Source organism: Neofelis nebulosa, chromosome 10 (genome assembly GCF_028018385.1).
Source record: "Neofelis nebulosa isolate mNeoNeb1 chromosome 10, mNeoNeb1.pri, whole genome shotgun sequence".
Lineage (NCBI taxonomy): Eukaryota > Metazoa > Chordata > Mammalia > Carnivora > Felidae > Neofelis > Neofelis nebulosa.
In genome coordinates, this window is record NC_080791.1 from 1,133,261 (window position 1) to 1,145,924 (window position 12,664).

Genomic DNA, 12,664 nt, shown 5'->3' on the forward strand with positions numbered 1-12,664 from the left:
AGGAAAAGATGAAGAGCGGGTGTGTTGGATTTTCTCCACCTGAAAAACAAAGTGCATGAACGAGGTGACTTGTGCTAACCGTAGGATCCCGCTTCACAATTTTCTCTAGAGCCTTCCCTGCAAGATCACTTCCCTAGATCCTTCTCCTGGGGTATAGCAGGACCACATACGACGTCTGGGGGGTGGACATAGGGACACCTCTTCGTCGGACACCAGGGGAGGACAAGGGGCACGTTGTCTTCAGTTCGGGACGGGCTCAGGGTGAGGCTGCCGCATGGAGACCCTAGTACTGACACCACTGGCCAAGGATCTCAGCTGCCTTCTGTTTCGCTCCTACCCCACCCAAGGTTGTGAGGACGACTCGTTCTCGAAGCAAACGAAACAATAAAGCAACTGGCTGATCGTCTTTATTAAATAACAAGCAAACAGTCTATATACAGTCAGTTGTCTCGCACAATAGTGCTCTCCCTTCGCCCGGGGAAGCTGCTCCATGTGACCCAAGTGCACGCCAAGCAGCCTGCTCGAAGGGCCCGTCATAGGTGAGGCTGACCGGCCGGACACGCAGCTCATACTCGTGCTCTGTCAGCGCATGTGCAGCAGGAAGCGAACCGTTTCGGTTCACAAAGACTCAGGTGAAGAATCATCGGCTTCGCTTCAAATGCCCACGTGGTGCTTCTAGACACGTCAACAGTTCAACCAGCTGTTGGTCTTCAACACGTGTGTCACTTTCTTTGCGTTGGGGTCAAACTCCAACTGCGAAGATCCACTGAAGAAATAGTAAAACCCTGGAAATACGCACAAGGGAAATAAGGGGATATCTGTTCAAAGAAAGAAGTTGGCAACATGCAGGACTCAGAATAGTAGATGATGAAAATTACAAAGCGTTTATGGAGTTTCAATATGTGTCAGGGACGATGATAAGCGTTTTAGATGATTGCTTTTTCATTGATTTCTGCAACGATCCTATGAGGGAAGTATATCTAAATCCATTCTATAGATGAGCAGGTGAAGGCTCAAAATCTGCTTGCCCGAGGTCACCCCTGGGCAGGTTGGAGACGGCACTCCATTCCAGCGCAGTCTGGCAGTAAAGCCAGGTTCAGGTCATCAGGTTATTCTGCTCTGATCAGACAAAACTCTCTGCTTCTGCGGAAACTGTGATCTCTTTACTTTTGTTTTTCCTGACAGCCCTCCTCCCCTTTCCTCGCTTCATAGCCTGAGGGTCACGTGTGGCCCCAGAGAAGCACAGAAACTCTTTCCAAACACCACAGGACCCTTTACGGCTCTTCTATCATGGTGCTTGGGTCACCTTTCGAGAAGGATCACCAGCCACCAGCCATCTCTCTTTGATTAGGGGAAAAAAAAGTTTTGTTTTTTTTTTTGTTTTTTTTTTTTGTTTTTTTTTTTTTGGGACAGAGAGAGACAGAGCATGAACGGGGGAGGGGCAGAGAGAGAGGGAGACACAGAATCGGAAACAGGCTCCAGGCTCCGAGCCATCAGCCCAGAGCCCGACGCGGGGCTCGAACTCACAGACCGCGAGATCGTGACCTGGCTGAAGTCGGACGCTTAACCGACTGCGCCACCCAGGCTCCCCGGAAAAAAAAGTTTTTAAAAACTCTGTGCACACGCAAAAGCAATGACAGTAATGCCTTGGTTTGTGAGCATAATTTGGTCCAGAATCATGCTTGTAATCCAAAGCAGTCGTACATCAAACCGAACTGCAAGGACCATTGGCTCAGTTGCGATCATATGACATTCGGCATCATGTACTACTCATATTGCAAGACATCACTCGTGTATCAGGTTAAAATGTATTAGAAATGTTTGCTTGTCTTGCGGAATACGCGCAGAACAAGTTACTCACAATCCAAGGTTTTGCTGTATTTGCAAGTAAGCCCTGTGGGCAATGGCTGACTACTCAGGAAAATCTCCCAACAGGATGGAGGGGAGGAGAAAGCCAGCCAGTTAAGAAACTTGGCCACACCCCCGAGGGGTTTTATAACGACATGGGAATCTGAAAGACAACAGCTCTAGAGGTGAGGAAGTGACTCTCAAGCACTTTGGTTTTATCCACACGGACAAAATATAGGGATTTGTGTTGATTATTGTTCTGATTCAAATCAACGTACTATATAAAGTCGTCATAGAAGTGGTACAGACCTGGTAATTGAAATCTAGGGGAGGGAGGTGGAAATTGGTTAAAGGAAACCCGTCATCACAAATCAATCCAGTTGCCCTGTTCCCTCTGACACCAAGTGGCCCGTTGCCAACAGAGCAAGTACCCTCTTACCAAATGCTTCAAAAGCAGCATCAACCTTCGAGTCAACCCCTGGAAAGTCGTCTGCTATTTTCTTGGGGAAGTCTGGCTCCATGGACTGTATCTTCTCATCAAATCTGCAGCCAGTCAAAGAAACACAGCTCAGCATTGCACGGAGGCCACGTTACCCACATTCTTAAGTCATGTTTGGTTTCATGTGGAATTCTAGTAAACTTTCTAAGTACTGCAAATAAATGTCAAACGTGTTTAGCACTACAGAAATATGGGACTTGAATGGAACTGCACACTTAGTTCTTAGAGCTGTATCTCCACCAGGACCAGAGTCAACAGCCCGATCTGGAAGATGCTTGTTACCATATTTCTTAAGCCTGGACAGAAAGAACCTTAATCGTCTTTCAACCACAAAGACACGAAGGTATGCATGAACAGGTACATGAAGCGAATTGGCTCATTTATCTCAAATACACATCTCCAGTTCTCTGCCATGCCTGACTCCTATACGTCCTCCCCACCCTGCACATCTGCATTTCCTAGGGCAGCCTGTTAGGAAAAGGCAGAGTGGCGAGAAGGAAATCACAGTGAATGTGTTTTGGACTCAGGGGCTGGACCTTGGTTGGTCTGCCCAGTTGTGTGGGCGGTCAGCCCAGGAATCAGCCTCTGTGTGAGCCCTGGGTTCTATCCATAAAACTTAAACAGGCAGCACTAATGAGGGGCGGGGCTTAAGGGAAGCCCTTCACAATCATAGAGCAAATTTGGGAAGATGAGACAAACACTCAGGGAGGCAGTGAGTCCACGGGAAAGGAATGCTAAACTGTGGCCTGGATTCTTGAGGCTTCTTTCAAATCCATCTGGGTTTGGAGTCCGGCAGGGAAGGTCCGTAGGGGGGGCGGGGACTCGAGCCAGGACTTTAGGGTGAGTGGGCTGGGGGAGGGGCGAAGGAGAGAAGAGGCCGTCCAGGCAGGTGGGGCAACAGCAGAGGGAAGGTCCAGCCTGTGGCACAAGGGCTCAAGGCAGGAGCGCTTAAGAAATGCCGATTACCAGGCGCTGCTGCGTTGGAAAGTAGGCGTGTATCCGTCCTCCTCAGTGAGACGGAAGCAGGGCTGAGAGTGAGGTGGGGGTCCCTCAGGGAAAGAACCTAACGTCCCTAATCAGGCTCCATACAGAGTCATTCCAACCGCGTCTTACCGCCAGTATTTGTCCTCTACAAAGAAGTACGTTTTCTCCTTTTCCTTATCAAAAAGAGCGGCATCTATTTTCCTGACACTCGGAGGAAAACCCAGGGTGTGGATGCCTTTCGGATAACCTGCTTGTACCTCGGTTCCTCTGATGGCCCAGAACTGATTTCCTGTTAAGAAAAATAACTCACGGAATTATTTCATTATTTCTACATTATTTACCTAATTACTTATAAACGCATTTAATTTGTAAAAGTTAAGCCTTTGAGTTTTAGAAATACTTGTTAGCGCCTTTGGTTTCATAGTAAAAATGTAATCCCCGGCTCAAAGTGGGCATTGAACAACAATGTGTGGGTTGAATGAATGGACACAAATCAAAGAAGGGAATTTACAACTCTCAGCCATGTATGTTGCTATGTTCATTTCTATCATTTGTAAAACATAAAGAAAATAACATCCCTTCCAGTTAGTTCTTCATTGCCTGAGAGCAACAATGTAGACACAATTTGTGATAGTAGAGAAAATCAAAGTCCTATTCAATTTTCCTGTGAAAGGGTTTTATTTCAACAAGTTAGAGAAATTATCGTATAATAATTACCTTTGAAAGTGAAAACGATATCCTTGCTAGTCTCTTCATATGCGGCATCCAAGCCCGAAGGTAGAGATGGCCAAAACGAGGAGATCAAATAAAACCCAGGTTCAGGCGTCCTGAGGGATTTGCGCCAAAAATGTCTGCAATATGAATAAAAAGAAATGAAAACTGAAACCCAGACCTTCGCCTGTAGCACATTTTTCTCATTGACCTGCCTCACCCATCTTCCCGCATTCTCTCATCCTCTGGCTGGATGACAGGCAGAAATTAGGTGTACTTCCAATGGGAAAATATGTTTTCTTTCTCCTGGGAAGCCTGCACCAGACCTCCTGGCAAAGAAAAGTGATCCTGTGGCGAAATTAATTAGCCAAGTGTAACCTCTAAATACCTACAATTCATGCACACTGCTGTGTGTGCGACAACATGGCTTACATTTTCTTTTTTTTTAATGTTTATGTATTTTTGAGAGAGAGAGAGAGAGAGAGAGAGGGAGAGAGAGAGACAGCACGAGCAGGGGAGGGGCAGAGAGAGAGACACAGAATCTGAAGCAGGCTCCAGGCTCTGAGCTGTCAGCACAGAGCCTGACTTGGGGCTCGAACCCACGAACCGTGAGATCATGACCTGAACCAAAGCCAGACACTTAACCAACTGAGCCATCCAGGCGCCCCGCGGCCTACATTTCTGAAAAGACAGACCGGTGTGTGCATGTGTGTATCTGTGTCTGTAAGTATTTTTTGGTATATGCATGGAAACCTCCTGGAAGGATGTACAGGGGTCCTTGAGTACGGGGATACCCTAGGGAACCCAGATTAGTGTGGTGAGGGAGACGGGCTTTCTACTTTCTGCCTGTTTGTGCAGCTTGAAATGTTCTCTTAAGTGCATGTGTATCCTGCAGACAGGAAATTATTGATTCAATGTAACACTCTCCTGACTCCATTTTTAAAGGAGGTAAAGATAAAGTTGCGATTCTGAAGTTGGACTTTTGAAAAGCAAGCGTGACTTATAGGAACAGCAAGGAGAGGACAAGAATGTATGTCAAAAGAATAGATAGGGAAATAGAATCTTCTGGTCTGACCTGTCTTTAAAGAACAGGATTTCTCCCCTCAGAGAGCTGACGGCATCGAAGGACAAAGCAGGATCGCACGTGGCTGGTGTCCCAGGTTCTGGAGGCACAGATTCCGTGGGCACCGCGGGGCCATCAGGGGATGACATAGGGGGAGGTCCTAAAGGAAACAGATGTGGGGGATCAAACATGAGGCGAAATGGGACGCTTCCGTCGATTTCTATGCTTTCCAAAAACTCTCTGAGTGCGTTGAGACGAATTGCAAATGCTTTATGCAGCACTTTAAAGCTTTCCCCGAAGACCATGATTGCAAAGCTCCAATGCCTCCTTTTTCCAGCATCACTCACCATACAGGGACTGGATGCCGTTCACATCATCTTGGGCAAGGTGGAAGCGGGTCAGGTCTGTGCGTGGGTTGTAGACGGGATACATCAAAGCTGTGGGGTCCGCCGAGTGATAGAGACCCAGGGAATGGCCGAGTTCATGAGCAGCAACGAGGAATAAGTTGGTCCCTATTTAAGAAATCATAAATAATAGTTCCTAATCCCTTAAGTACATGTACATCACACAAGTCAGCTGTATTTTATTGGCTTACTTACTGGAAGCACAGAGGGCCTTCTTTGCCTTGTTTTTTGGTTGACTGATCGATTGATAACACACTTAACGGAAAGCCTAGCGTTTTTTAATGCTTCTCATTCTTGAAATCAGTCTTCGAGACAAAATATCCAGTGTGTCCACCTACTGCCCTCTCCCACCTCAGAAGCCTATTTACTTCATGAAAACAAGGTCCTCCTTCTTGTACTCCGGAGGGGAACCAACCCACTTGTTTAGCACATTCATAAATATTTCTCTTCATTTGTCAATGAAAAGCTAAACACTGTCTCAACGTATTAATGTTTGCCACTTATAGTCTCAGTTAAAGGAATCACAGTTTATTCAACTCAAATCTGAAACCCTAAACAATCATACTTTTGTATGCAGACTGTTGCCTGCATAATTTTTCAACCCCAGGATCATTATTAAGTACACATTGGGTCTGGAAATATTAGTAATGATAATTGTCATAGGGCTTGTTAAGATTGGTCTAAAACATAGCATGCCTAATCATGCCCAGCATTTGTCACAAAAGAGACTTTGACCACACGAACACTAGCTGCATTCATATATTTTTTTCCGCGTATTATTAAAAAAAAAAAAACCCAGGGGGCGCCTGGGTGGCGCAGTCGGTTAAGCGTCCGACTTCAGCCAGGTCACGATCTCGCGGTCCGTGAGTTCGAGCCCCGCGTCAGGCTCTGGGCTGATGGCTCGGAGCCTGGAGCCTGTTTCCGATTCTGTGTCTCCCTCTCTCTCTGCCCCTCCCCCGTTCATGCTCTGTCTCTCTCTGTCCCAAAAATAAATAAAAAATGTTGAAAAAAAAATTAAAAAAAAAAAAAAAAAAAAAAAAAAAAACCCAGGATGCTGACATTGGAAATCGTTGGGTAATTACGTTTGACATGCGAAGTTTACTTTTGCGAGCATTATCTGTGTAACTTGTGATCCTACTAAAGTCCTCATTTGTGACTTTGCAGGAAGAAGTTGTTAATTCGATCAAACCAAAGAAATTTATCCGGCACTAACCTCACATTTGTACTCCCTATAGATATTCTGTTTGCATTTTGATTATAAATCCCAGAAAATTTCAGAGGTTAGTATTATTTGTTTTAGCCAGTTGTTTGAAAACGTTGGAAGTCAGTCCTCAAAGTATACAGCTATGAACTGAGAAATACCGTCCTACCTAAAAAAATTGGCCACTGTATTTGGGGGCTAGTGTCTCCCTTTAGAACAAGTCCCTAAAAACTCCTCTTAACCTAGAGAGAGTAAAAGGCTGATTTACCAGAAAAACCTAAACTGGGACCTCAGTTTCTGGAATTTAACTCCCATCTCCATTTTGAAGAGTATAGAAGACATTTCCCCCAATTTGGATATAAGCACTATCAAGGGCCCATTTTAGCACAGAGGCAAGGCAACACGTGGTCCCTTGGATATCTGCAATTCAACACAATGAGAAAATACTCTTTTTTTTTTTTTTTTTTTTTTTAAATTTTTTTTTCAACGTTTTTTATTTATTTTTGGGACAGAGAGAGACAGAGCATGAACGGGGGAGGGGCAGAGAGAGAGGGAGACACAGAATTGGAAACAGGCTCCAGGCTCCGAGCCATCAGCCCAGAGCCTGACGCGGGGCTCGAACTCACGGACCGCGAGATCGTGACCTGGCTGAAGTCGGACGCTTAACCGACTGCGCCACCCAGGCGCCCCTAGAAAATACTCTTAAGGATGGTCCTAAGATCATACTAGAACCATCGTCCTCAAAGAAGTACTTTAACGATGCCTCCAAAGCGTGCTTACCAAGACAGAGAATAAACTTTTTAGACATCTGAAAGTGTTTTCAATAATGATCAAAACAAAAATACATTCTACTTCTTGAGCCATTTGGGAAATCTAGAACACACCACTTCTCGAAGATTTGTAGCCTCTCAGAATTTTCTAAATCTAAAAAAAACAACAAAAATAACCCACCCAAATCATTCTGAGAGATGTGCGACTCACCTGATGTATCCTTTGTCCACTGCTCATCATCGTCAAAGTGAGCATCTCCATTAATGCCGGGCCCCGGCGCGTAGGCATGACCCAAAACATTTCCAGGTCCATCAAAAGGGATAAAGTCTCCATGATCTGACGGAGAAAGTGTTTTTATTTGAAAGATAGGTAATTAAAATACCTTTGGAGTCTTCCTACCCCCACCCCCCACAACAGCACTAAATATATGGATGCATTTCATATTGTTTTTGGTTTTTACCTCTAACTGCAAAAAAGATCATTATGTCAGCCTCTCCTTCGTAAATCTTGGAGAAAGTAAGTGGTGTCACCTCCTCCCAGGCTTTCAGAGCCTTCTCAAAGGCAGAGTCAACAGCCTCTCTCGGCAAATCCAGTGTGTAATTCACAATCCTTTAAGAAAAAAATTGAAGACATTATTTTCCCCTGTGATGGTACTTGGTAAAATCGCAGTGTGACGTGATTGTTACCTTTGGACCCATTACCTGTAGGTGAGGTGAGTTTTCCTCCACTTCGGCAGGCCAGGAAAGGTGGTGAACTGGCCCACGTCGGGAACGCCGCACCTGGGCTTGCGTATCATCGCCAGAGTGTCAGGGTCCAGCTTCCCCGTCACCTCCAACCCGAGGAACTTCTGCATTTCTCGGACTTTTTTAACGACAGGTCCGCTGTGCCTTCTTCTGACAAACTGTGTCACATCCTTTGCGAGGTCGTAGTAGTTCTCCAGGTATTGCTAGTGGGGTAGTAAGTATAGTCATGATTTTTAGCCTTTCGTACTAAATTGCAGCTGCAGACCTCATCTAGTTCTGGTATTCCTCCAGCTGGCTAAAATCAAAATAAGTGACATATTCCATTCCATTCTTCAATTACAGATTCTTCCTTGTGTCTGTTTTGTCTCTGTAACCAACTAACGTCTGGAGCTTAGTCTACTCCCCAAGCAATGACAATGGCGTGGAAGCTGAGACCAATATCTAATGAACTTAAGGCAGAAACACAAAGCCAAAAGGCTTCTTTGGGCATATTTGTGTTTCAGTTACACTTATTCAAGCCCTTCAACTTTCTACTTTGTGCTTCTCCCGGGGACCTGACTTACGAGAGAAAGTTGGACAGATCTCTGGGTCCGAACACAATACTAGCCATGTAAATACTTAGCTTAACTTCCCCTGGATTAAAATACCTAAAGAAGTTCCATTGCAAGATGCATTTAATTACACCCTCCTCTTGTACTCCTGCCCCTCGAGCCCCAGTGCTGCTGCTCCCAGGGGGTCAGGATCTTAGGCAAACACCTAAGGTTTCTGGCCTCTGTTTGCTCCTGCATGAAAGGAGACACAGTAGGCTGGGGAGACCCCTCCACATCCCACACTTCCTAACCTCCTGTCCCTGAACTTCTCCTCCACAGTGAGCCCGAAGCATCCCGTGTGTTTATGAATGGAAAGCAGTGGTGGTGTTCCCACTCGGCCCTGCCAATGCCTGTGGGAGATGCGTCCATCAATTACCTGAAGGAGGTCCATGTTGCTGTCCTTGTCCTCTGCGGCTCTGTCCACTGGATAGGCTGAGCACACGGCCACACAGAGCAGCAGTAGAGCCGGAAGATTCTGCATTTCCACTGGCTCTCCTTGGCTCTTTGTCGTCTTAGTGCTTTCTTCTCTGCCTACCTTCTCCTGGGTCCGCTGAATGGAGCCCTGACTTTTATAGGGCGACAGTGTTGGTTTAGGTCACCCACAGCTTGACTCATGACTGCTTTCATCCGAATGGCAGCAGGACCCTGTCCAAAAATTCCAAATCCAAAGTAGGATGATACAACCTACTTTACTAATTTCTCTCAACCTTTCCAATTTTGCAAATCAAAACAGTGATTAAGCTCCAGGAAATGCTTCCTGTCTTCGTAAGATGAAAACTAGGGCTTTTTTTTTTTTTTTTTTTTTTTTTTTTTATTCTGGAAAGAAAAAGTGACTGGAATTTACTAGACAATTTCTGTTTGCGGTGTTTGAGAGGAGAAATAGGCTGACTCGGTAAAAAGTCAGAATTGAGTAGGACTTCTAGATGCGGTCTTATTTTAAGAAAAACGTACTTAAAATCAAATGTAATGAGATGTGAGTAAATGCAAAGAGTCGTATTCGTTTCTGTCAAAACGGAAGAAGCAAGATCTAGAATAAAGCTGGAAGGGAGAGTTCAGTTTTTGAGTCTTTGATTTGAAATACGTGCTATTGGTATCTCCTTGGGTTCCTTAGTTTTTGAGGAGAGAAAGCTCAAGGGGAGGAGAGAACAACGATCACGAAGAAGGGAGTGTATTCTTCTCTTCTGGTCTGTGAGAGTCTGTGCCCGGTTTATTGACAGGTGGCCTTCCTGGAACAGGGGCTCTGTAAAAACAGTGACAGCATCGAATGATTTACTTTGCGCAGGACTGGAATTCTCTGTCAGTATCTCCTACACATTTCTTACTCTCTTCCAATCCCTTTCCCTCCACCTTCCATTCAAATTCGTATATAGTTTGAACTTAAAAAACAAAAGCCACCCTGAATGGTCTCCCCAGGGTGCTCACCCGTTTTTTTTCTCTCTTCTTCCCTTTCTCTCCCTTCCCCTCCCCTGCCTTCCTCTCACTCCTCTTCTGTGACCTGCGGAGGGCTGCTCACGTGGGCTGTGTAACAGGTGCTCCTCTGGAAGACAGGACACATCCCCAGGGGGAGACCTCTGGCCCCCTCTCCCCGACCCACCCACCTCCCTTATTGAAAGGGAGTGCAAACCCTAGAGGGCGAAATTCACAGTTGCTAAACGTTGGCTGAGGGCACATTTTATCCGTCACCACACTTTGGTTTTCCTTTGTCTGCTTGCCTATCCGCTGGCCACGCGACAGACAAACAGCCGGCCAGTGTGAACCTGTGAAATGACCCACGTGCTGTCCGTGTCCAGAACATCCAGTAAGGGCAAGTGCTGCTCTCGATGCCTTACTGGCTTTACCTTTTGTCTGTTTCTGAATAAACACCAGGGGTATCTCATCCAACGTGCATCAGAGATGTGGTAAGACCCTGGAACTGGAGGTGCCCAGGTGACCGATGGCCACCGGGCAGGGGCTGGGCATCGAGTGTGAACATGGCGTTCGGACTCAATTCTATCGAAAGACACCTCATTCCTTCAGAGGAGAGAATTTGGACCTCGTCTTGACCGAAATCAGGGGGAACGCTGGTCCTCACTGACGTCAGCATAGCTGAGGGGGCTGGGTCTGGGGAAGCGGGTGGGTGGGCAGGGGAGGTGGGGGGGGGGGACGTGAAGCACAGGTCTCAATTCCTTCCGGATCAAGGGTTTTTTCTAAATTTTCTCTGGTGTCATAACTCAGAAAACACATTTCAAGGTTACGGGGAAACCTTACAGACATCATGTTTATTTTCCCAGAGGCTCAAACAGGATTGGCACAACGGGCCGCGCTGTTGTTCCTGAAATAAACGCAAGAGTCTGCTCGTGCAGAGTTTGTCTTCTTATAAAACGGCGACTGAGAGGTCTCGGGAAGTCTCGAGCCTCCAGAAGAGTTCGTTTTTGGCTTCTTACTGGTGCCTTGCACCCACGTCTCTTGCGGACTTTTCCTGCTGGACTGTTGACCTGTCTGCCTCTCCTCCATCGCCGGGGCTCCTCGTTCATCTCTGAGCTCCTAGTGGTGAGCATAGTGTCTGGTGTAAAGCAGGTACCCCAGAACTGCTGACAGAATTCATTAATATATTAGTTATGAATGAAGGGCTCACAGGAAAAAGCAAAGAGGTGAATGAAAAGTTAAAAAAAAAAACAAGTCACAAATCATGCAGATGTTTCTAAATCCCCAGAACCTACATGTCATATTTACTGAATACCCTATTAACTGAATTCTTTTGCTTCACTGTCTTCGGAAAAGAATCAGGCAATCATCTTGAGTCTCTCTAGTAAAGAATAAATCGAAGGCTTGTGTACTCATATCCCTCGTTCCTTTGTCTGTAAAATACTCAAGATAGCAGCGTCAAGGGATTTTCTGACAATGGGTAAGAGTCAATTTGCATTTTGGAGATTAAATTTTAAAAGGCAATGTGTTAATGAGGAAGATAGGTAGGTTATGAGGCAACTGGGTGGAAGAAAGAAGGAAGAGACAGAGAATAAATACCACAAAGGTAGAGGGGAATCTGTGAACACTAGGAGAAAAACACTGGCTTTTCCAGCACCGCAGTGAGAACGGCCATTCGCCGGATGACCATTTATCACAGGGCTGAACATGTACAAGGGTCACACGGCAGCAGGTTGCGGAAAGTTAGCCTGAAGGGATCGGGCCTGGCAGGAAACTTAAATTCGATCTGATCCAAACTTGGGTTCAAAAGCTGGCAGCCAGTGCAAGCCTCATTCCTCCCGATAACTTCTCCCTTCTGTCCTCCCACTCACCACGCTTCTCCATGACTAATGAGACAAGATAATACATGAGGCTTGCTGCGGCCAGCTGATACAATCATCCCTTCGGCTCCAAACTCATTTATCATGTGTCCGAGTCTCCGTCTTGAATGTTTCAGGACTCCCAAACTAAGAGTGTACATTTGGAGGTAATAAGCAAAAGAGAAATTCAGAGAAAACGTGACCGAATTATCTATTTAAAAAGAGGAAACAAGGAAGGGGGAGATGAAATGAAGGAATGAAGAAAGAAAGACAGGAAGGGTGCCATCTAGCTGAGGTGATTCCTGCATAATTAGCTCTGCACGGAATAAAGAGAGGAGGTGTGTGGGAATTATGCATAAGGGACGATGTTTCCTCCAGGAAAAGCCCACTGAAAGAAAGCCACGGAGGAGCAGACACGGAGGAAAGTCTGGAAACAGAAGAAACAACTGTGCAGAGTCAAGAAATTTGAACGTCTGTTTGGGAAAAGACAGAATTAATTTTTACTGAAATAAAAAGTGTGTGAAGGGTAGTAATGAAAAGTGAAAAACGAAGTTGTGGGCAGGCAGGTTGGAGCTCATTCTTGGAAA

General features: G+C 45.8%; 1 protein-coding gene across 1 annotated transcript; it reads right to left on the reverse strand.

Annotated features, from left to right (window-relative positions):
* Positions 1-391: 391 nt before the first annotated feature.
* On the reverse strand, positions 392-9,460 carry LOC131486618 (stromelysin-1). The gene is made up of 10 exons (XM_058686527.1): positions 9,191-9,460; positions 8,183-8,427; positions 7,942-8,090; positions 7,692-7,817; positions 5,453-5,617; positions 5,118-5,265; positions 4,049-4,182; positions 3,461-3,620; positions 2,288-2,391; positions 392-785 (listed from the first exon to the last, which is right to left on the reverse strand). Exons 1-10 carry the CDS (start codon positions 9,293-9,295, stop codon positions 685-687), a joined length of 1,437 nt encoding a protein of 478 aa, XP_058542510.1. The 5' UTR covers positions 9,296-9,460; the 3' UTR covers positions 392-684.
* Positions 9,461-12,664: the final 3,204 nt, after the last annotated feature.